At 39.8% G+C, this 22,195-nt stretch overlaps 1 protein-coding gene across 9 annotated transcripts in view; it reads left to right on the forward strand.

Moving 5' to 3' along the window:
• The window catches only part of mef2d (myocyte enhancer factor 2d), a 121,021-nt gene that overhangs the window by 84,871 nt on the left and 13,955 nt on the right, over positions 1 to 22,195 (forward strand). For 6 of the 9 annotated variants that reach the window (XM_061717369.1, XM_061717363.1, XM_061717371.1 and 3 more), the window contains exons 5-10: positions 1,858 to 2,089; positions 6,277 to 6,333; positions 15,823 to 16,001; positions 17,725 to 17,754; positions 20,728 to 20,845; positions 21,294 to 21,489. In XM_061717369.1, the coding sequence (XP_061573353.1) occupies positions 1,858 to 2,089; positions 6,277 to 6,333; positions 15,823 to 16,001; positions 17,725 to 17,754; positions 20,728 to 20,845; positions 21,294 to 21,489 (812 nt within the window). The remainder of the gene's footprint in view (positions 1 to 1,857; positions 2,090 to 6,276; positions 6,334 to 15,822; positions 16,002 to 17,724; positions 17,755 to 20,727; positions 20,846 to 21,293; positions 21,490 to 22,195) is intronic. The other 3 variants (XM_061717370.1, XM_061717374.1, XM_061717365.1) reach the window with 2 other exon arrangements.

The following is a 22,195-nucleotide window of genomic DNA, read 5'->3' on the forward strand; positions in this document are numbered from 1 at the left end:
CATTCTTTACTTTGATTTATTTACTTTTCTCTTTGTTTCCTTGTTTCACCAAAATAAAATAAAAGATGTCAAAGCAGTGCAGATAGAAAAGAGGTGAGGATCAAGGGCAGAAAGATGCCCTTGTCATTCTCAGCGTTAAACTGGGTCCCCGGCAGTATGAGCACAGTTACAGAGCTGCGCTGGCCCATATTCCATTTATAGAAGTCCTTATTTCAGAGTGAGTTTGAACTGGGTGAAATGGGTTGGATGGCTGGACAACCTCAGGTCCTTGGCCTTGATTAAGTTTTTTTAAGTCTCTATGCTTGGTGGTCATCTAGTTTTGGTAATTCAGATAACCAGTTGCATCACTGGAAAACAGTAAGGTTGTTATTCAAGATTGATTTACTGTGGTTATGTAGATGCGGTTAGATAGCGAGCATTGATGTTGGGCCTCATTTTGTCAAGCGAGCTTCTGCAGGATAATTCCTATCGTTCCTGGAGATGAGCTCATGCCGATGAGGATAGGGGGATGTCGCTGGAATGTGACACGCACGCAACAAAATGTCACCAATAACCCGATGCAATAACCTGCTGCTGCAAGAGTTTTAACCTGGCATGAGAAGTGAAAGGCGACACAGCTTTTTGGCCTTTCCACCAAGTCACCAAGCATGCCTAAACGGAGCAAGTGTGTGTGTGTGTGTATGTGTGTGTGCTAGAGAAGGATCGGGGATATATTTATATAGTTTGTCTGATTGAAGAGTTTATTTCCAAAGTTTTTTTTGTTCTTTTTTTTTTTTAAGGGCTCCCAGACTTCCTTGTTATGAATATTCTGAATTTGCAAATGTCTGACATGTATCATAACCCTTTGATTAATTTCCTTCCTCAAATAGCGAACCTTGATTGCAAAAGAAAGAACTGGCTACCTTATGCAGTTAATGACTAAGCTCAAGATCTTAATTACATTGATCCGGATCTGTCTGGATGTTTGTCAGCCTGTTTGAAAATGCTTGGTCTTTATTAAGAAAATAATTAGATGAATTGAACATACATAATATTAAATTTAAAAAATTAAACGTGGGATGTCTTTTAGTATTTAGTTTGTAGAATCCAATTTGCAAAAGTTTTGATTATAGTCAAAAAGCAAGTTGTTTTCCAAGTTATTTTTGTGGTTCTGAAGTTCACCCTCCTTATAAAGAAAACCCACATTTTCAATGTAAATCAGTCTGTTTTCTGATATACTTGTACACTATATTTGTGTACAGTGATCTTTTTTTGTATTTTGAGGCTTGAATTTACTGTTCAACCTACATTCTTAAAATAATTTTCCCACATTTCAGTCATTTTTGCCAACAAATTGAATGAAAACGCTTGTTAACCAGAAAATATGACTAATTCTGGATGTACAAACAATTATTTTATAAATATTTAACTTGTTTTAAGCCCCTGAATTTTACACTGAAAAGAACTTAAACTGTTAAATATTTTTATATACTGTATATACTTTTATACTAGTTTGATGCAGTAAGACAAACCGATGTACAGTACAATATACTATGTAAAAGAGTGGCAGAGGTTTGGATGGAGATTAGGTTGGATCTTTTTCTCCTCTAAGCACAGTCTCAGTTTCAACTTACCATTTCAGAGTATTAAAGGTGGATTTTTTTTTAATATTTTGTTAATCTTTCTTCTTCTTTTGGAAAAACTCTTCCTGCTATGATTGGTTGTTTTGTTGTGACTGTGAGCGTGTCACCAGGCTTGTTTGCTCTGCTGCTGATCACTAACCGTTCACTTGTCCGTTTCCATATCTATGGATACATGTGATGCGGGGTCGATGTGGCGACGCTCTTAACAAGCACCTTCTTCATGTCTCTCCATCAGTCCACAGTCCCACAGCCCACCTTTTCCATGCCAGTCACCGTGCCAGTATCCAATCAGAACGCAGCCGCGGCCGCAGCCCTTCAGTTCAGCAACAACCCTGCTGGCGCCCTGGTCACCACCACCTCATTCGTCACCTCCACCCTCACAGATCCCCGCCTCTTGTCGCCACAGCAACCAGCTTTGCAGAGGAGCACCGTGTCACCAGGGTTACCACAGAGACCAGCCAGCGCAGGTAAGAGACCGTGTGGAACCCAGCTGGAATGGTTTGGTTTCTCCCTGCATCGCAGCATATTTGTTACTGCGTGAATCAATAACCTGTGACATTTGCTGATAAGTAGACATCTTGTTTCGATACTTGCCACTGATTGATCCAACCAGAGCCTTTTTTACTTTTAGCTCTTAAGCACCAAGGTGTTTAGTTCTCTCAGCACAAGATCCTCTGAATCATGGCAAGAGTTTCTGAAAGCAGCAGCAGGTGTTTAAGATATACCAAAAATGAAAGAAGCCACTCTGACAAAATCTCAAAAGAGCTCCACAAAAGTAAAATAGTTTAAGATAGCCACCGACAGCTTGATTTACAAGGAGTGGAGACAGTCTTTGATTTATGAATATACTGTACCTCTTTTAAATTTTGCAGATTTTGATTTCCAAGACTATTGGACAGAATATCTCAAGATTTAGTCTTGCAGGAAAAGATGCGTGCAACTCAACTGATGTCAATCACACTGTTGATTTTCATCAACTAATTCCTCTGTCTCAAACATAACAAAAAAAAGACACTCTAAGTCGCCACAAGACTTCTGCAAAAGTGTAATCGCAGCCCAGGACTTGTTGAATGCCAGTTCACAGCTTCTGTCGACACTGTGATATGTATGCCTGCCTCAAGTCCCCATTTAACCATCATGACACACATGTACACACACAAAAAGAAAATAAATAGTTTTTTTGTACCAGTCAGCCGCTTATGTCAGAGTCCTGAGACCTAAATGGCTCTTATAATTAAAGTTGTTTGAGCCTTCATAACAGATACGGTTGTCATGGTGAGATAGTTACTTGAAGTCCATTTTCATAAAGTGCTACCTGTGTGGAAGCAGAGTTTACGTAAGAGTAGGTATTTCTTGGAGAGAATTTTCTGAGTCGACAAGCAGCAAAATGACCACAAAAGTGATTCTGCGTCTGTGTACTGATGTTCTATCCAGCCTGCGTGCTATGTCAGTGCACCCTGCTCATAATGACAGAAATCCATCATTTCTTTGACTGGAGCAGCTACATTTTTTGCATGTGCTCCGCTGCCTGTGTGTGGTAAACCAATCCTTCACCGTCTGACTAAAAGGATTTGTGCCCCATTTTTGCGTCTCAGACAAGGTTACTTATCAAGCTTTGTTCCGACCAGCATAATCTCATTGTAAGTCAGAATTAGGTGATGTAACGTGCAACAAATGCATTACAGCATCTTTCATAACGTACCGTTCTCTGAGGCATCACATAGCAGTAATGGACGGCCCGTTCCCCTCCCTGCTCCTCTACTGTGCCCTGCCATGCATTCCTCATTAATAGAGATGCGTTGAGCTTATCATTTTTGCTCGTTGGAGCACTACCCTGAATGACCCAGAGTTTCCGCTATCATGAAGAGGAATTTATTCATAAGACTTAATCTGCACAAAATGGAAAAAAAATAGGTGTTGGGGAGTCGCTCTCCTATTTGAACAAAAACATCAGGAGATTATGTGTTAGAATGAATTTGAAAGCTGGTTATGATTGTGATGTGTTGAATTGCGTGTTTTCTGTATCACGCCAAAACAGCATGTACATCTACAATCAAGTTGCAGCCAATTTTCTGTTTTTAGCTGTTTGAGGAAGCATAAACAACCAGTCACGTTTATATGACCATGGTGCTATTTAACAGGTGTTTCAGTATCTTATTGATATGGTGGATCTTGACCAACATTCACCCAGTGAGCTGCTTTAGGACACAGCAACAACACTCTTATGTTGACGGCTATTAAGCTAGACAAAAATCTGTTGCCACTGGGGCTTTTCAACCAATAGCTGAAGTAGGGCTGGGCGATATATCGAGATTTTAATATATATCGATATATTTTCAAACGCGATATGGTACGAGACAATATCGTTTATATCGATTTTAAAAAAAAAACGATTTTGATATAGCTTATTTTGTGACAAATTGACTTGAATGTTTTATTTGAGATTTGTACAAATGTTTTGTCATTTGCACAACTGTCAACCTCAGTGGAAAAGTCTGCCTGTTACTGTCTACATTGTATTAATTGCACAGTGTATTTTAATTTAATTGTTATGCAGGAAAGGGATATTTGTTTTATTTTATTCAAGAATCATTTTTATTCTATATATGCAGGCATTTTATTTTTATTTCATTTGTTTTATACATTTTGATATTGTGCAGACCTCTGTTAATAAAGGTACCCTACCCGTGTGACATTTGGCACGAGGCTTTGTATTAAAACTTGACTGTTTTTTTAAGGGTTTGCCTCAGAAAAAAATTAAACTAACAAAGCTATTATGCTTTGGGGGAAACCCCAATTATGGCACAGAAAAAATATGGATATATATCGAGTATCGCCATTCAGCTAGAAAATATCGAGATATGACTTTTGGTCCATATCGCCCAGCCCTAAGCTGAAGTATATTCATGAACAACACTTCCTGTATTTTTTATTAATTTATTTTTTACTAAAATACAACAACAGGCTTTTTCAGAGTTTAAAATATCTGTACTCTGTACAGAGATTGCTCGGGGGTCATGTTCTGGGTCTCTGGAAAGCACCTAGGGACAACTTGTGTTGTAATAGACTCTATATAAATAAAATTGATTTGAATTAAATACAGAGCGTTAGTCGAGTCAATATGCAAATTCTAATGTTGTTATTGTTATGAGTGGATGTTTCTTAAACCAGAAAAACAAAAACTTAGAAATGTGACTTGATGGTAGGAAAAGCTCAGAGTTTGACATGTTGATCAGCTCGAGGTGTTTTTGTTACAGTTCTGTGTCTGCAAGTATTTTCACCGACTGCCACAGCTAACTCGTACAGTCCTGTCAAGTCCAAAACTCCTGGATCCTGGGTTAACTTAACTCGTATCCATATCCTGAATACGATGAACAGTGGTATAGATAATTGACAACTTCAGGGTGCAACTAAGTACATATTCAGTTAAAGTTATTAAAAAGCGATGACTGATTTTGAATGACAACTCTGAGTTTGACTGTATCTGGATTTCCTTTACATTTTCCACAAAACAAAAGTGAAACTGAATTTGCTGCGGGTGGTCGGTGTTTCCACCAAACAATGTTTTTATTAGATATGAGCGTACTGTAGCTCTCCTAGTTCCCTCTCCGTATACTATAACTATATAAGATCTCGATTTTGAAATAGATCGATGAAAACATCTTAGGTTTTGGACAAATTATTGCACATAAAGACAAAAAAATGTCCAAATGTACGAACTGGCTACCACCTAACAGCCATAAGCTGCTGGTGTGATACAATGTTGTGCACATTACTGTACAATGAAATGGTTACAAGAATATGGTTTTTCCTCATGTAAAATCACAAAACCAGGTGAACCACAAGTAATATGTGAGAGCTTAAAGGACAATTATCAGTTTTTGTTAGGTTTATTTAGCCAGCCGTTGAGTTCTTTCGCTATACAACACTGCTGTGTCGCTGGGGTGTAGCAAATTATTATTTGATTAAACTTTGTCATTAATGCTCAGATTCCTTGTCTTCTTAATGGAACATCAAACACTAACTTACTTATTTCATCATGCACATTTGTACGATCATATTTTGCTTGAGCTCTCATTCTTAATTATTAGGATGATTCCCACTCCACAACATCTAGATCATGAAGTGGCGTGTTTCCCTTCTCTCAGCAGAATTCTCATCATTTTTTAGGAGCGATGCTTCTTCTAACAGTATCTGTATCTACTGCAAACATAAAAGCATCTACAGGATTCCTAGATTTTATTAACACATATTTGCTTAAAAGGGACAATGTTTAATTATTACACACACACACAGTTTAATAGACATCAACGCTTGTTTTTACGATTCAAACCTGATGTTTTTCCTCCAATAAATGTAATTTGTCTTTAACAACCTTGTATTTTTAAATACCTTTAGGCTTTTTACATTTAAATGAGTGTAACATAAGTGCCAGTGAGGTTTGATGAAACCAGCACTTACATATAAACTGGAAATGTAAAATTGAAAGCAATTATGGTCCTTCAGAGCATAAAATGAGTGTATATAGCAGAAGCACTTTTTTTAATGACACACTTGATTTGATGATATTTAGCAAAGGGAACATGCATTACTTTTACATTAGTGCCTCTACAGTTAAGTGTTTTTTCTTCTTTCTTTTTTTTTCCTGTCGTAGGTGCTCTGCTGGGTGGAGATTTGGGGAACTCCAATGGAGCGTGCCCAAGTCCAGTCCGTAAGTAGATCTATTTCAGGCTCATGCACCTCAGCTGGACGTTTTTAAAGGGAAATTAAACTTCGATGTGATTTACGGACAGAGCGGTGCAGAATATTTATGCATGGCAACAGACTCGCAGTCCACTCACAGACGTATGCACAAGCGTGGAAACACCTGTTGATCGGTGACAGCTGAGGGTCACAGCTCAAGCTGCTTGTGAACCGTCCAAAAGAACAGAAGGGTCTCAGGTTGTGGGAGGGAAACATACCCAAGAGTTCAGAAAGAGGAAAAGAAAAGACAGCACTACAGTACTTATAAAACTCCTCTCTGCTTTTCTGTTGGTGCTCCTTTCAGTGTTATAACTTGGGAACCATAACTTTATTAAGTATACTTTAAGACTCTTGACTCAAATATTAACCTGCTGTGGAGTCTGTGCCACATGTCATCCATTAGATGGATTAATACAGTCGTATTAATCCTCATTCATTCAACTTCAGTATAATCCAATTACGTTGAGTTCCACTGAATCAAATTCAATATGATTTATCCTCTTTCTTGAACATACATGGTGAGATAGATGGATTATATCGGAGGGAATCATTTCCTTTTAATAAGAAAAGACATCTAGCAGTATTAGAATCAGAGAAGGTGGCCATTTAAGTTGATGGGTAAGGACGCAGACAGAAAATTTAGTTGAGGACTCATTAATATGTTAGCTGCTCCAATAAAAAATAGGAAAAATCCAATTTGTAACTATCCATTCAGTATATGTACCTTCTTATTCCTATGAAGGGTAGCTGCTGGAGGCTATCCCAGCTCTCTTTGGAGCAAAAGGCAGGGATCAACCCTCGATAGGTCACCGGACAAAGTAGTTTCATTCATTCTAACATGTTGTTTAAAGTACCCGCATCCTATTTGGGGAAATAGTTATTCTGCTTATTTTTGTCTTTAACCCATTGTCAAGTTTTATTTTTAAGGTGCGTTGACAAGCAAACCTCAGGATTTGTTGCTAGTAAATATAGATCAAATTCCATTGCACTGTGGTTAGTTGTGGCTTTAATTTTTACTTCTTTGGTGTTGACATCTTTAGCAGAGTTGGCATAAACATACAAGGATGTGGACTATTTTTCTGTCAACAATCCTTTCAATAATACTAAAACAAAAAAAGGCCCATTAGTTAATGGTGATTAGTAAATATGTAATGGGTAATTTATACTTGTAAAGTAGCTGTACATGTATGGTTAACAGTCATATGTGTAATTTACCAATGGGAAGAAAAAATAAACAAGGACGCCATTATTAAGCTGGAAATCGGCTGATCCGGTAGGAAACCTCTCCGACATCAGCGATGCTTGTTTGCTCAATTATTTCAAAGTATTACACCAAGCAACCTCCTTTTTTCCCTGTAATATCGGTACAATTTGTACAAATTTACAACACTGTCACCCTAAGATCAGTCTGCTTAACTTTCCTCACGTCGACCACTTCCCTTCTTGACTACTCCTCCCCCAGTCGCTCCATCCACACCTCCCCCTTTCATCCTGTCCCTCTCAGCTGTTCCCCCTCGTCTTCTCTCTGGAATAATCTACTACCCCGCTCCCCACCCCACTAACCAACTGTCCTTTGTCTTGGCACAGGACTCTCCTCAGAGGTGACTTTGATACTGGCCAGAGCTCCCCCCATAAATCCCATTAGCCGGGGCAAATACTGCCAGCAAGCAGTAGATACAGAGGGGAGGCAGTTTTTTTTTCTTACTATATTCAATTGATAAACGTATTGTCTAAGAGTAGGGTGAGCCAAAATGAATCAATACATTTATATTAACTCCCCTGCACTGTATGAGTGGAATACACCAAGTTTCTATATCGATATTAGCTTTCAAAGTCTATCAAAGAAAGAATTTGCACTTCGTACGGAGTGATGCTCTTAAAAGTAAACAAGTTGCAATTTCATCTTGTACATTCATAGGGTGGTTGGGGTCACAGATTCAGCTGGGATTGTTTTATGAGTAAAGCAGTAAAACGTCTAATGAGCTGGTCATCGTGAACTTTGGAGCTGGGGAACCTTGTGCGTTGGAGTAGAAAGGACCTTTTTGTAGCTTGGTTGTGTTGAGGTTGGTCAGTAGGTGAATGTCAGGATTTCTCTCACTCGCTCTAATATGGGGATGACAAGGTTTTATGTTTCCAAGCGTAAAACCTCGTCGTCCCCAGAGCTCAGCTCAGGTGTCCTTATTTACCCGGATGGCTGCTCCCGCCCTTCCTGTACTCGCCCCCCATTAAATTCTTAAACTCTCTGCATGTTTACTATTTTTCTTTTCTATTTTCTAATCCTCCCCTACTCTCCCATTTCTCATTCGGATGTCTTCCTTCCTCTCAGCCAATTTTCTTTTTTTCCTCGTCTACTCTATTTTTTTCTCTGTTCTGACACCAAAGCCCTCTCTTTACTTTTGCTCTCTGCCCGCAGTTCTTCCACTCCTCTTTGTTGGTTTTCACACTTGAACCGTTCTACTTCTTTTTCTGCTTGCTGCCTTTTTTTTTTTTTTTTTTTTCCTCTCCTGCCCTCCTCCTCTCTTGGACCTGCCGGTCTCAGCTGTTGTCCAGGGAGCAAGGGCTCCGGGAATGTCACCATTGACGTCACCCAGCATTCCACACATTCCCACGCCCGGCCCAGTGTAATAGGAGACATCATACACATACTCACACACACACACAGCTAGGGTCCTAACGCATAAACATTCATATGATGGAAAAAAAGATGTCTTCAGGATACAAGAAAAATAAGTCAAATATGATATTTTTCAAAAGATAAAGACGATATAAAAATTCTCTGACTCCAGAGGAGTCGCACCTACAATAATTTTTTGTTGGATTTCTTTTTTTTCTCTCCCTCAAACAAGAACACTGTTTTTTCTTCCATTTTCAAAGAGGCGGATAGGAAATGTGGGGGAAGAAAGAGAGAGGTGTGTGACATGCAGCACGGGTCACTGGTTCAGCTGAAACCTGGGGACGTTGCAGTAATGTGGCATGTGTTGTAACCATGTGGGTACCACAGATACCACTGGTGCCATCTGTCAGTGCAGATATTTGTCTTTTTAGTGTCATTTGTCTTCAGATCTCTGCCTCTATTTCAGCGGTGCGGAGCTGGACTGGATTCAGGTTGTGGGGTCTTTAGGTTTTTGTCATGTCTTACCCTCCGGCTTTACTGAACACCCAACATATGATTGTTTGCAGATTGGGTGTGCAGCAGAATGAGTCTGTTTACTAGCTACACCTGCAGCATATGCCGGGTGTAGTGGGAGGGTGAGTCACGAGCAGAACAAGGTTGTGATGGGTTTGTGTTGTGTCCTCAGTTTTTGAATCCATTAGAGTGCTGTGACGCATTCAGTTGTCTACCATACAAGTAATAAGGGTAATTTATTTATCTGCAGGATACCGTAGAAGGAAAATAATAGCAATGTGTGTGCATAAATAAATTTAGAGAGCTCATTCGGTTATTATTTTCCACAAAATTTCATAATATTGCTACAGTTTTGAATACATTTGAAAAAGCTTTTAAAAAGTAGAAATATTCAAGTTATTACTCAAGCATGTCCGCTTGTCGTCATCATTGCTGCACAAGGGACCTCTCAAATGACTCTGTATCTGACATCTTTAACCATAACATGCAAGATGTTTTTATTTAATATTGTTGGACCTCTGCACCATCCTCATAATCAAAACCAAATAAATCAAAAAATACATTTGATTACTGAATGTATTTATAATAATACAAAAAAAGCTTACAGCTAGAAATGTTATGGACACAATAGGGGCTGTCATAACACAAACAAAATAGGATTTTGTGTGTAGTTTTTTATCTGTTGGGCTTTAAAAAGTTAAAAAGGACTAAATTAAATTAAAACAATTAATTTCTAAATTCTTTTTTTTTTTAAATCACAACTTTCATTCAGTTATTAATTAGCGGCCAATCGGGCAGAATGTCACCGATGAATATCACCCAAGTAACCCTGCAAAAAGAGGGGGGAAAAAATTGTATTGCTTCTGGTAACAGTCCTCATACATCGCATGCTGAATCCAACCACTGGTTAAATCTTCTCAGAATTAAGACCGAGAGGGCCAGTGCTCGTATTTTGCCCACGTCATTATGTTTGCGTGGAGGCCAAACCTCAGCAGCAAAACCAAATCTTTTTAAGGCTTATTTTTTCTTTTTTTTAACAGTTTAACAGATGTAACGCAGATGTAACCGTGTTACTAGATGTTATTTACTTATAACCCTCTCAAATGCAGATGCCTGTTTTATAAAAAATGATTCATCCAAGGTCTGTTAAAAACAAAAAGAAATACTGAAATAACATTCAGAAATGCTTGAAGAATCTGCAGCTGTGAAGTTCAGCAAAACCAAGTCACTTTCCAGAATAAAGCGTAAACACAGACACACCGAGAAGCCAGAACTGCAGGCTGTTTTCTGCGAGGATGTTTGATGTTGTCCTGAGAACGGCCGTAAAACATGTGGTAGATACACATGCACAGAAAATCACAGGCTCGTGTGTATGTGTGTGTATGTGTGTGTATGTGTGCGTATGTGTGTGTGCGTGTGTGTGTATGTGTGCGTATGTGTGCGTATGTGCTCGTCTCATTTCTCGCCCCTCGACTGTTTAGCCCGCAAACATGGAGACAATGTAACCAGCCACAGATTCCCATCAGTCAGTGACGCACACGTGTGCGGCGTGCACGTTACACAACACACAAACACACACAGAGGGTCACAGGATTCCCCAGAGGGGCCCGTTGGTGGGGGAGTGGGAGTTTACCCCGTGTTCACGGGACGCAGGTGATCTCATTGGTCAGATGCTGCTGGGAGACCAAATCCCTTTTTAGCCCCCTCTTTACTCCTTCCAATGACTCTCCAAATTATCCTTCATCTTTTTTTAGCTCCCTCTCTTCGTTTCCTCTTTTCCGATATTTTTCCTTCTTTAAAGTTGCGTGCTCACTCTTTCTCTGAACAGTCACCGTACATGCTTTCCCTCTTATCCCCTCTTACTGCCTTTTTCCTTCTGTGTCACTGAAATTTTTCCTTTTTGCTTTTCGTATCTCCTGTATCTCTTTAAAACTGTATCATATGTAGTTGCCGTCTTCCTTCTCCATCTCATCCACTCGTACCTTTATTCTTTCTGCTTTCCTCCATTCACGTCTGCTTTTCTTTTCATCTTGTTTTTCTACCTCTTGCTCCATCACCTACTGCCTAAACCCTGTTTTTCCATATTTTCCCTTTCCTCCGTCTTTCTTCTCCCACCCATACTCTTCCATTCTGAATCTGTTTATCTCCACTTCTTTTCTTCTTTCCCGGGTCCCATGGCATTTTGTTGTACAGTTTTCATTTCTATTATCCCTTTGACGACCACCTACTTGTGCTCCATCTGCTACGTTCCTTCCTTTCTTACTTGTCCTGTTTATCCTTATCCCTTTTTTATTCCATTCTCCTTGAATTTCACGCAATCATTCCCTGATTCTCTTTTCTGTTGTCATAGTACTACCCTTCCAACATTTTTCTACTTCCATCTTTCTTCCCCATCTCTAATCAGTCATTTCTAGCTTGTTTTCTTGCTCTCGTTTCATGTTTAGTTCTTCCTCTTTCCTATGTCCTTCAAATTTGTCTTTTACCTTCCCTTTCCTATTTTCATTTTACTTATTTTATTCTGTATTTAAATAGAAGGCTTATCAATCTGCTCCCATATGCTCATGTTGTTGTTTAAGTTTGATGGGTCGTAAGGTCAGCAACTAAGCAGTCATTTCAAATGACCTTTCCTCTTGCAGCTTCTCTTTTTTCTCTCTGTTTTCTTCCTCCGCTTTTTCCCTCCTGAATGCTTTAAGACCAAAGTCTGATCAGATCCTCTGTTGTTATGAACCATCCAGATCTCTCAGATAATCCAGGTCAACAATGTACAATTATATAATATTTGGAATAAAATCAGAATTGGTCCTTTTTAAGCAAATCACAACTTTTTTTTTTATTTATTTCAGTTGCTTTATTTAATTGTGGTGTGTTGTTTGGTTGAACAGCTTAGTTTGCTGGTCTGGACCGTTTAAGTGTGCATTAACACAATGCCAAAGAGGTAAGACGTCAGCAGAGGCAGTTGTTGCTGCCCATCAATTTTCAAAGATATAAAGGTCATTTACAAACAGTAAATTTAATTCTAAAGTAAGGATGAGTACTTATACTAATAAGTGAAGTATAATCCAGGACTATTGCCATTTTTGTGAGGAGTGGTCAACCACTCAAGTTCATCCCAAGGTCAGACCGGGTAATGCTCAGAGAAACTCAAATAAAACCTATGAGCTATATTTTCAACTCTATTGTTACATTTTAAATAATTCACATTAAATCTTATTTAGATAAAATAACATTACATAAAAAACTGAATTGGTGTGACTTGTTTGAAAGAAAGAAAATGGCACGAAGGCTTGGCTTTTCAAATTTGCATCTAAACAAGCTGTAAGATCTCTGGAACTGGTGTCTTTTGGACAGAAAAAACACAAGTGGAGATGTTCCACCGTAAATTGACATGCTATGTTTGGTTACGATGAGAAATACTGTGTCAAGCATGTGGCGTGGAGAGGTGATGATGCGTCATTTTGCAGTCATGGGACACGGGCACCTTTCAGTCATGTGGTCGCAAAACTCCTCTGTATTTTTAGGACAGATGTGACGTCATCTGTCTGACACAAAAGCTCGGCTGAAAATGGGTCATGCAACAGGACAGTGATCCTCAAGCAGATCAGGAGGTCTCCAACATAATGCCTGAAAAACAGAAGAATCTTGGTGTTGCTGTGGTCCAGTCAAGGTTTAGACCTCAACCGGAGTGACATGCTACATTGGGACTAAAGTTAACTGCATTAAACAAAAATCACACATTTCAATTAACGAAAGCAACATTGTGAAGAAGTAGTGGCCCAAAATTCCTCCAACAATGCGAGGGATTGATAACATCACAGAAAAGACATTTCCTTGATGCTATTTCTGCTATCAGGGCTCCGCAAGCTGTTGAAAAATAGTTTTTCATAACCTATTTCTGGATTTTGCTCCGGTTAAAGACACAGAGCGAATGCCTTGTTGTTGTTCATCTGAGACTGTAACTCCACCTTCAGACTTCTTCCTCCTACTTTCACCCTTTTTACTTTTACTCATTCCTTTACTCTGCCCAACACCCCCACCCGCGATGTCCTGGTCCTCCCACTAGGCTGATAACAGAGAGATTGTTCACTTGTTATTTGGTTGTCAGGTAGTGTTGTTGACTGTGTGTGTGTGTGTGTGTGTGTGTGTGTGTGTGTGTGTGTGTGTGTGTGTGTGTGTGTGTGTGTGTGTGTGTGTGTGTGTGTGTGTGTGTGTGTGTGTGTGTGTGTGACTGAGATGAAGCAGAGTCACATGCCACTGTCGTCTGGAGGCAACGTCATGGAGAACTGCTATCTGCTATCACACACACACACCCTTCTCCCGTCCTAGGGGAATACTTTATGCGTGTGCGTGTGTTTGTGTTTGTCGGGTCTGGGAAAGTCCCTGCTGCCCTTCTTTTATTCAATGCGTCTGCTGGCTTGTCTTTTAACCTCAACATGGCCATGCTGATATCTGCTGGAGTCCTGTTGTCATGACACCCAGACATTGCTCTTCCCATCACCACTCAGTTAATTTTCAATGAAAAAGCAACACATGAAAACCCTGGTATACTGTACGATGCAGCGCGTCATAAAGTTGTTCAGAATTTGCTTTCAAAGTAAAAAACGCAGACACAACGTATGAGGTCTGTTTTTTTTCTTTTAGCGACTCTTGCGTTGTTTGTAGAGGACTGGAATGTGACGGTTGTGCATTTTCAAAGGAAGGTGTGTTTAACTGTGAAAACGTAGCCTGTCAAGTTCCTGGAATCCCCTGATCGGACAGAAAGGAAGTGGAACCACTGCTCACTGGAGGAGGACTTATTTATCTTTTTTACATATTATTTCATTTTTATATTTATCGTACTTATTGTGGATTCATATTATTTACATTTGATCTGATTTCCTGGCCTTGCAGTCCATGTCTCCCAGGTGTCCTTGGGCAAATCACTGAACCCCTTTGATGCGTCCATTGCCGTGTGATTGTGTGTATGACAGGAAAAAACACTCCTTGACTTAGTCTACAGAGATATCTACACACGCTGTTTATCTACAAAGAGAGTGCTGTATGAATGTGTGTGGACGTGAGAGGGTGGCTCGTAGTGTAAAGCGATTTTAGTGGTCAGCAAGACGAGAAAAACACTATGAAAACAGTTCATGTACTTAAATGTGAATAAAAAACATACACTTATAACTAAGTTATAAATACCGTGTGTATTGTATGTTTAGACCCACTGTTGCACAGAAGTGGCTTGTTTTCTCAGCTGCGCACCTTATTATTTTTTCTCTCTCATGCAAGAGCTTAAAAGATTTTTTACTCCGGCTCTTAGTGTTCTTCCTAAAAAATGCATTGGTCTCTCCTTTTTGTAGATTTTTTAGTATTAGCAAAAATAAAAGAAAAAAAATATAATATTCAATATTTACAAATTCAGTAAGAGATTTTTAAGTTGCAAATTATTGAGTAATCACTCATTATAAACTTCATGGCTTGACATTAAAGATATTTGCATGCTGTGATCCCTGAAACTGAAATGAAAACTTGTTGTACATCAATCCATCAAGCTTCTTCGCCTACCAAGCGTAATATTTTCTTTCCACATTTATTGCTTCAGTATGCTGGGATTAGTCACTCATTGAAAATGTGGTTTTGCATTGGAAACATATTCTTGAGTCCGACTGCTATGAGGCAAAAAAGCCCAAAATATAAAATCCTTACAAAAAAGGCTGCAGCCTTTGATCCAGTGGAACAATATGAAAGTGTTTACGCCTTACACAGGCTTTTAACTTTAGTGCAAATCCTTGACAAAAACAAACTTCAGACTTTACTAAAGGCTACTGCCGTTTTTGCTCTGTTACATTTGTGGAATAAAGCACAGCTGACTCGCCAGTAATTTCTATATGTAAAGTAATGAAAGAACAATGTTGTGATTGTACTGCACTCAAGGATTTTCCACTATTTAGTGGAGAGCAGAGACGGCGGCTCAGAGACGGTGAAACTAACTTGATGAGTGTCAAATTTTTTACAGCATGAAATGGAAAGAGTATCGAGACATTTTTTTATTTTCAATAAAGTCGCAACAAGAAAAACAAAAGAGGCGAAGTGTTGATAGAGCAAGAGCAGAAATGAAATAGTTCAGGAGAGAGCATGACACGGTTTTGATGTGAAGGAGCTGCAGAAATGATGAGAAGCATGTGTTGTGACGGAGCCATCAATCTTGCTAATAAGAACACATAAAAGCAGAAATGTACAGACAGATAACATGTAGATACAGATTCAGAAACATCAGAACAGACAAATCCAAAAACACCTTCTTATTCTACTTCTTTTACTAAACCTTCCTCTCTTTATTTCATCCTCCAGCTAATGGCTACATCAGCGCCAGGGCCTCACCAGGCCTCCTCTCCGTATCCAATGGCAACAGCCTGGGGAAAATAGTCCTGGCTAAGTCTCCAGCTCCACCCAGCCCTCAGATGGTCAACAGCCGCAAACCGGACCTGAGGGTCATCACTTCACAGAGTGGCAAGAGCCTCATGCAGCTGGTGAGGAGAGGGCGGCTTAGTGGGATCAAAACCTCTCAAGTCCAACGTGGTCATTAATAAGATGGCAATTTATTTAGGTAGCCCTTTGTCTTATAATGATACTCTAGATCCAGGCATTTTGATTGGTCAAAGGTGTGCTGGAGTGATTGCACCAGTTATGGCTTGAAATCCCCGGTCGTTTTCCCTTTTCATTCTTACCATTATGGTGCCATTGGCATTGAATATTTATGTAATAGATCTCATGCAGGAACCATTGATTTAAGAGCTGTCGTGAAAGTGAGTGTGATCTTGTTGAGCTTCAGAAGGATCGGGGTGGACACTTTTATTCCACTTCATCTTTACACTTCAACTTTGTGAAGACACAGACTGATTAGCTTTAATAATAACATAAGAACTATTCTACCTGCTTAGTTGGGTCTGACAACAGGACTAAAAATGATGAAAGAGTCGTCACATATATTATCGTTAAGTTAAGGAGTTACACAGTCACCATTTAAAAGTCTCCAAGCGGCATTAAAAAGGCATGTCCCGACTAACCCAAAAAGAGAAACTGTGAAGCTTTTAAATGTGAACCCAGTTTTCAGCCTTCAAAACAGCAGAACAATTTGAAAAGAAAATATTCTTCTATGAAGCCAGATTTCTTTTTTATTGCTATAAAAATATAGATTTGATTATTTTTTTAATAATAAATTCATTTTTACTTTATACTTAGCTTAACTATAGGTATTATTGATTTTGTTACCACAAGCCAAAATTGTTTATATTATAATGCAAATTTGCATTAAAAGGTAAAACATTGTTGTCTCTCAAGATGTTTTCACTTCACAGGGCTTAGTCCTTTTAAAGCAAACTTGAGTTTGATGCAGATCAGTACGCTTGGTGTGAACACAGAAAGTGCACTCAGATGCGTCCAACACCCAGATACGTACCCCCCAAAAAGAGCTGGTCCTGAATCAACTAGCAGGTGATAAAGCAGGTGGAACCAAAACTTTCTGTAGGATTAACACTGAGGTGAATCACGTGGTTCACAGTTCTCTGTGGCACCTCCTGTACTGTCATTCTGTTTTTCCTCTGTAACTGCAGTCCATCAAAACGTTTCTCTGCGACAGAATTCCTCTAAACTGAATTATTTGGTGAGAGTGACAAATGCAAGCACCAGGATGACGACTCGGCCACGATAAGACAGAATATTGCATATATATTTATATATATATATATATATATATATATATATATATATATATATATATATATATATATATATATATATATATATATATATATATATATACATATATGTATATGTATATGTATATGTGTATATGTATATGTATCTAGCCTATATATAATTTCAGCAACCAAACCTCTCAGTCCATACTGGACAGTAAAACTCTCAAGTAGGAGTCGGAGTATGAATAACCAACTTGTCTGAAATCAGTGGATGTGTAAAAACATTTTATATCTTCTTTTTGTAACCCAATGTCTGGATGCCAAGTCAACTGTGACCCAGCTTCAGAACCAGAGTCTGTGTTTTCAGCAGCATACGTTGTGAAGTGTCACTTCAGAAATATAATTATTCTGGAAAGCAAACATACTTTTCACCGATGTGTTTTGTTTTTTAAGCTGTTCATATTTTGAGCAAAGTTGTTTGTAGCTAGTTGACAGGAACTTAACGTCCTCTGTTCTCTACCCCCGTCCCCCCCTTTTCCGCCGGCCCGTGCAGACAGAGGAAGAGCTGGAGTTGGTGAGTGAGGTGAATAGACTTTTAGAGTTCCGGCCTGGTGGATGTGGTGTCAGCCTCCGTGTGATCTCACTGAGCATGAGTGTTACACTGTCACCAAACGCATCCCTGCGGGGTTATGACCACGACTGAAGTCAAGGCACCCGAGCATCAGAGCAATCTACAAACACTGGACAAATCAGCTGGTTGCCTCTGTTCCTGGAAGATTGTGACTCTAGGCTTAGGATTTACTACAGGCAAGGCTCAAATACATTTGCAGTCCAAATAGACCTAAAATTTTGACTAAAACGTAAAGAGCGTCTGGGGAATTCACAGAAGAGTAAAGGATATATCAGACCTTGCACAAGGACATACCCTGCAGAAGGATTGTAAACTGGTGGGGCAGCTTGCATTTTAAGTATAGCTCCACCATGGACTGTATTCAAGCCGCCATTAATTTTCAAAGCCTTACGTCGTTCATTCGACTGTTATTATCACAGGGTTTGTGGAACCAGAAGTGACCACAGCCTGACATGATTATTTCTGGGACTCCACACAAAGGAATCCTAAGTAATTAGCTTACACGAGCACAAACTTGGTTGGAAGGGTATATCCATAATTTAAATCAACTCTGATAATAATTGGCATGCTGATTGTTCCCTCATCCTGTCACAACACACTGGAAAATATATTCCAGGGGGTGGATTGCATGCATTCACACTTGGAGGTCAGATTTACTGCAAATTGGAAAGAGGGTCTGCTAGTCTGATTAACCACAGAACGAGCTATAATTACAGCATGTCCATGTAAAAATATATGGACTTTTCAGACTTTTCAGACAACAAAAAAAAAAAAAAAACAGCCACGAATCAAAACATGTAGCACTTGTTGACTTCTGAATGGACCTTGTGACTTGTTTCCCTCCAACAGGCGTGTTCATCAATCCGTTCAAGCCACCAAACATTCTTGTCCTCTAGTTGTGTTATTATTCAGAAGGACTCCAGCAGTCTGCTCAGAAATAGTCAAATAAGTTCATGGTATCATAATGTTTACAAAGATTTTGTGGAAATGTCTGATTAAACAAGCTGATGCCACGCCTAGTGGCCATCAGTGGTATTGCACAGTAAAGCAGTTTTCTATTCTTGCACCAGGTGATAATGTGAAAATGTCCCATTTTTCTATGCCTTCTATAAGCTCAACTGCATTGTTTACGTCACATAAGCGACAAAATTATTTTAGTGATGTAAATCCAAAAGTGTAATACTGTACAGTTCAGTTTGAATTGGTTATCAGAAGTTATTTTACAATGTTTTTGATATCTTTGGAAGCAAATCTGTGAAATTACTTCTATGTTGAAGAAACAAAACCGTGTTCCATTGTGTGACGTTAAAAGACGTGAAATGATTTCCTTTTAATGTAAAGTAAATCAAAGTCTATAAAATATTGATGATACAATAGAGCCTTGCCTAAGATTGCATTTGTGCAACGCAAATAGACTATAGAGAAGAAATATTGAAGGAACTGGAACAACCAGCTGACTCTCTGCTGTGTGTCAAAGCTGCTCAGCATGTGCATGTTTGGTTTCAACTGAGTGTCGATGCTACGAGGATCAGAGAGAGGAAAGCTCACAAAGTCTCCAACCTGGAACACAGATGGGCATGTTAGACTGTTAGACTCAGATACGCTGACCCCTTCAGTCCTACACACACACACACACACACACACACACACACACACACACACACACACACACACACACACACACACACACACAGACGGACACACATTTCTTTGCATAACTATAAACGCACCTCAGAACAAACACACACCTCAAATTGTGCATTCATGCCTGCCGTGGTTTTCTCTTTCAAGAAAAACACATTCTTACACACACAGATCAACTCATCCGCACTCATCCCTCCTCTGTCAGCCTTGCCGATGCATGTGTTCCTGTCAGCATGATTCTCCAGCACAGCGCTGCCTCTCATAACACCTTCCACCGTGACTCTACATAACACAAGCACCTGGCCCTGGCAACGGCGTTGCTGTGCCAACGCCACCCAGAGATGCGAGAAATTTCTCATCTTGCACGCCAATGTTAAAGTGTCACAGAGAAGTTAAACACCTCAGAGAGAAGTGAGGTGACTGGATTTTCTTGCAGGGAGTGAGACGTCTCTGGCTGTGGCATGATGAATAAAATATCTGCTTCTCCCCTGCGCAGACAAATGAAGTGATCTGTTTAGAAGCATGCTTAATTTATTAGGTCTTAGTTGAGTTTGTTCTGCAGTCAGGGGAAGTAAAACTTTGAAAGTGGCTGGGAAATTAAGAGTTTAAAGTTGGTCAACACTCTTACACTTATGCTTACTGAAGCAGAGGATATGGGATATTTGTTTTTGTCCAAGATGTAAATAGTAAATAGTACCAATAAGTATTTCGGCAGAGTACGTTTTTGGTCACATTGCGAGGTTTCTGCATCAGTTCTGCTGTACAGTGGAAGGCACATGCTTGCCATCATCATTATTGCTGTTGAAAATTGGGTGAAGTCATGTGCTGCGGACTTCTGTGCTCAGTCCATAAAAGGAGAAAACAGAATGTTGTGGAACCAAACAATATTCTCTCAAGACCCAGACACGGCTCTGGATCTGCGGGTCCAAGAAAGGGAATGGTGGTAAAACTCGCTGGTGTTTTAGGCAAGAAAGTTTCAGATCCTGCATGTGTTAGAAATTACCTAACCTCCTAGATTTTATTACATCACTGCCTTATTGCCACAGGAAATAATATTTTAGCATAAATTAACCGTGCTGCATGCAGAGGAAATGCAGAGTATTGCACTTGGAATAAATGTTGTACTTCTTTTATACGGTCTGTTTCTTTTGAAATCCAAATCCACTTCAGTAGCATGATACCTCTGCATACCCCCATAACAGGACCACTGTAGCAGTAATCGTCTCTACCGATCTCAGGTACACAATGTTCATGCTTTCTCCATCAATTGTGTCTTCCCAGAATGCTCAGCGACTAGGAGGCTCGCAGGTGGCACAGTCACTTACCACTCCGGTGGTCTCCGTGGCAACGCCCAGTCTCCTCGCACCCTTCTCCAGCGTGCAGACAGGCTACAACCCTGGTGAGACCCCTGTAGTGTGCACTGCCCCGCACATCAACGCAACGGGATGTTTTAGCAGCTTAGGCTCAATCTGGAAGTGGGCGACCAGGGCTGAATTAAATAGGGAATAAAATGGAACAGATGCAAATTAAAAGATATCGTTTGTATTGTGTCATAAAAATTTTTAAGTGCATGTTTTAAAAAAAAAAACGTGAAAACCTTGGAGTGTGATGCCACAAACCACTATGAATATTCACTTTGTTCATTGTGTGAGAGCTTCTGGAATGATTCCACTTCAAAGGTCTCTATTAATATGGATTAGCCCTGATTAATATTGATGCGGCAGAAAAGTTGTATGATGTAAAACAACCCCCCCCCCCCCCCCCCCCCCCAACCCCGTACCCCTCCTCCTCATCTTCTTTCTCTCCCACTTTCCCTCTCCGTCTCCCCCTCCATCCCTTAATCCCAGAGTACCAGCTGACGAGTGCAGACCTCACAGCGCTCCAGACGTTCACACCACCAGGGCTGATGCCTAGCAACATGGTTGCCTGGCAACAGCAACAGCAACCAGCAGTGTCCCAGCAACAACAACAACAACAACAGCAACAGCAACAGCAGCAGCAGCAACAACAGCAGCTGACTTTGGCGTCCCTCAGTAACTTGGTGTAAGTTTGCTTTTCTCCGTACTTTTCTAGATAGAAGAGCCTCCCGAGATTGATTCACTAACTTTCCTGAAGGTAAACTCTTTTTTAGAAACAATTATCTACAAGATTTTTTTAATTTATTTTTTTAATAAGAAGCACATATCAGCTGAGTCAGTACACCCACCAAGCAAGTGCAACACTTGAAGCATCTCTCTCTGACACAGAGCTGTAGCTTCGCCCCGGCTGCAGTTGATTCGTCTTTGGAGTGACCTAGATATCTCCCCAACCGCTCTGACTTCCACTGCAGTCCCACTCGGATTTACTGGAGCCAGTCCTCTAGCTGTACCATTTACTACACAAGATAGTCTGGCTCACAACTTCAACCAAAAAGAAGTCTTTTCTTTCATACTTGGTCTCGTATCAGGTTTACTCAAGCGGACACGCTTAGTCTGACTTAATTTGGCGTTTTCAGTTCTTCCTTATTCACTGCTCTCCTCCCAGCTCTGTTATTATTTCAAATAATAATATAGTTTCAAATATCGGCTCATAAATGTGACAGATTGGAAAGTATGTACAAGTCTAAATCTGAAAGATACGATAGAAAAGAGGACCCAAGTTTTCACTATATGATGTCGAGAAACCTCAGATACAGCCAGAGGTGGATAGAGTAGCCAAAAATTGTACTCAAGTAAAAGTACTGTTACTTCAGAATAATATGACTCAAGTA

Source organism: Cololabis saira, chromosome 3, assembly GCF_033807715.1.
Source record: "Cololabis saira isolate AMF1-May2022 chromosome 3, fColSai1.1, whole genome shotgun sequence".
NCBI classification, from domain to species: domain Eukaryota; kingdom Metazoa; phylum Chordata; class Actinopteri; order Beloniformes; family Belonidae; genus Cololabis; species Cololabis saira.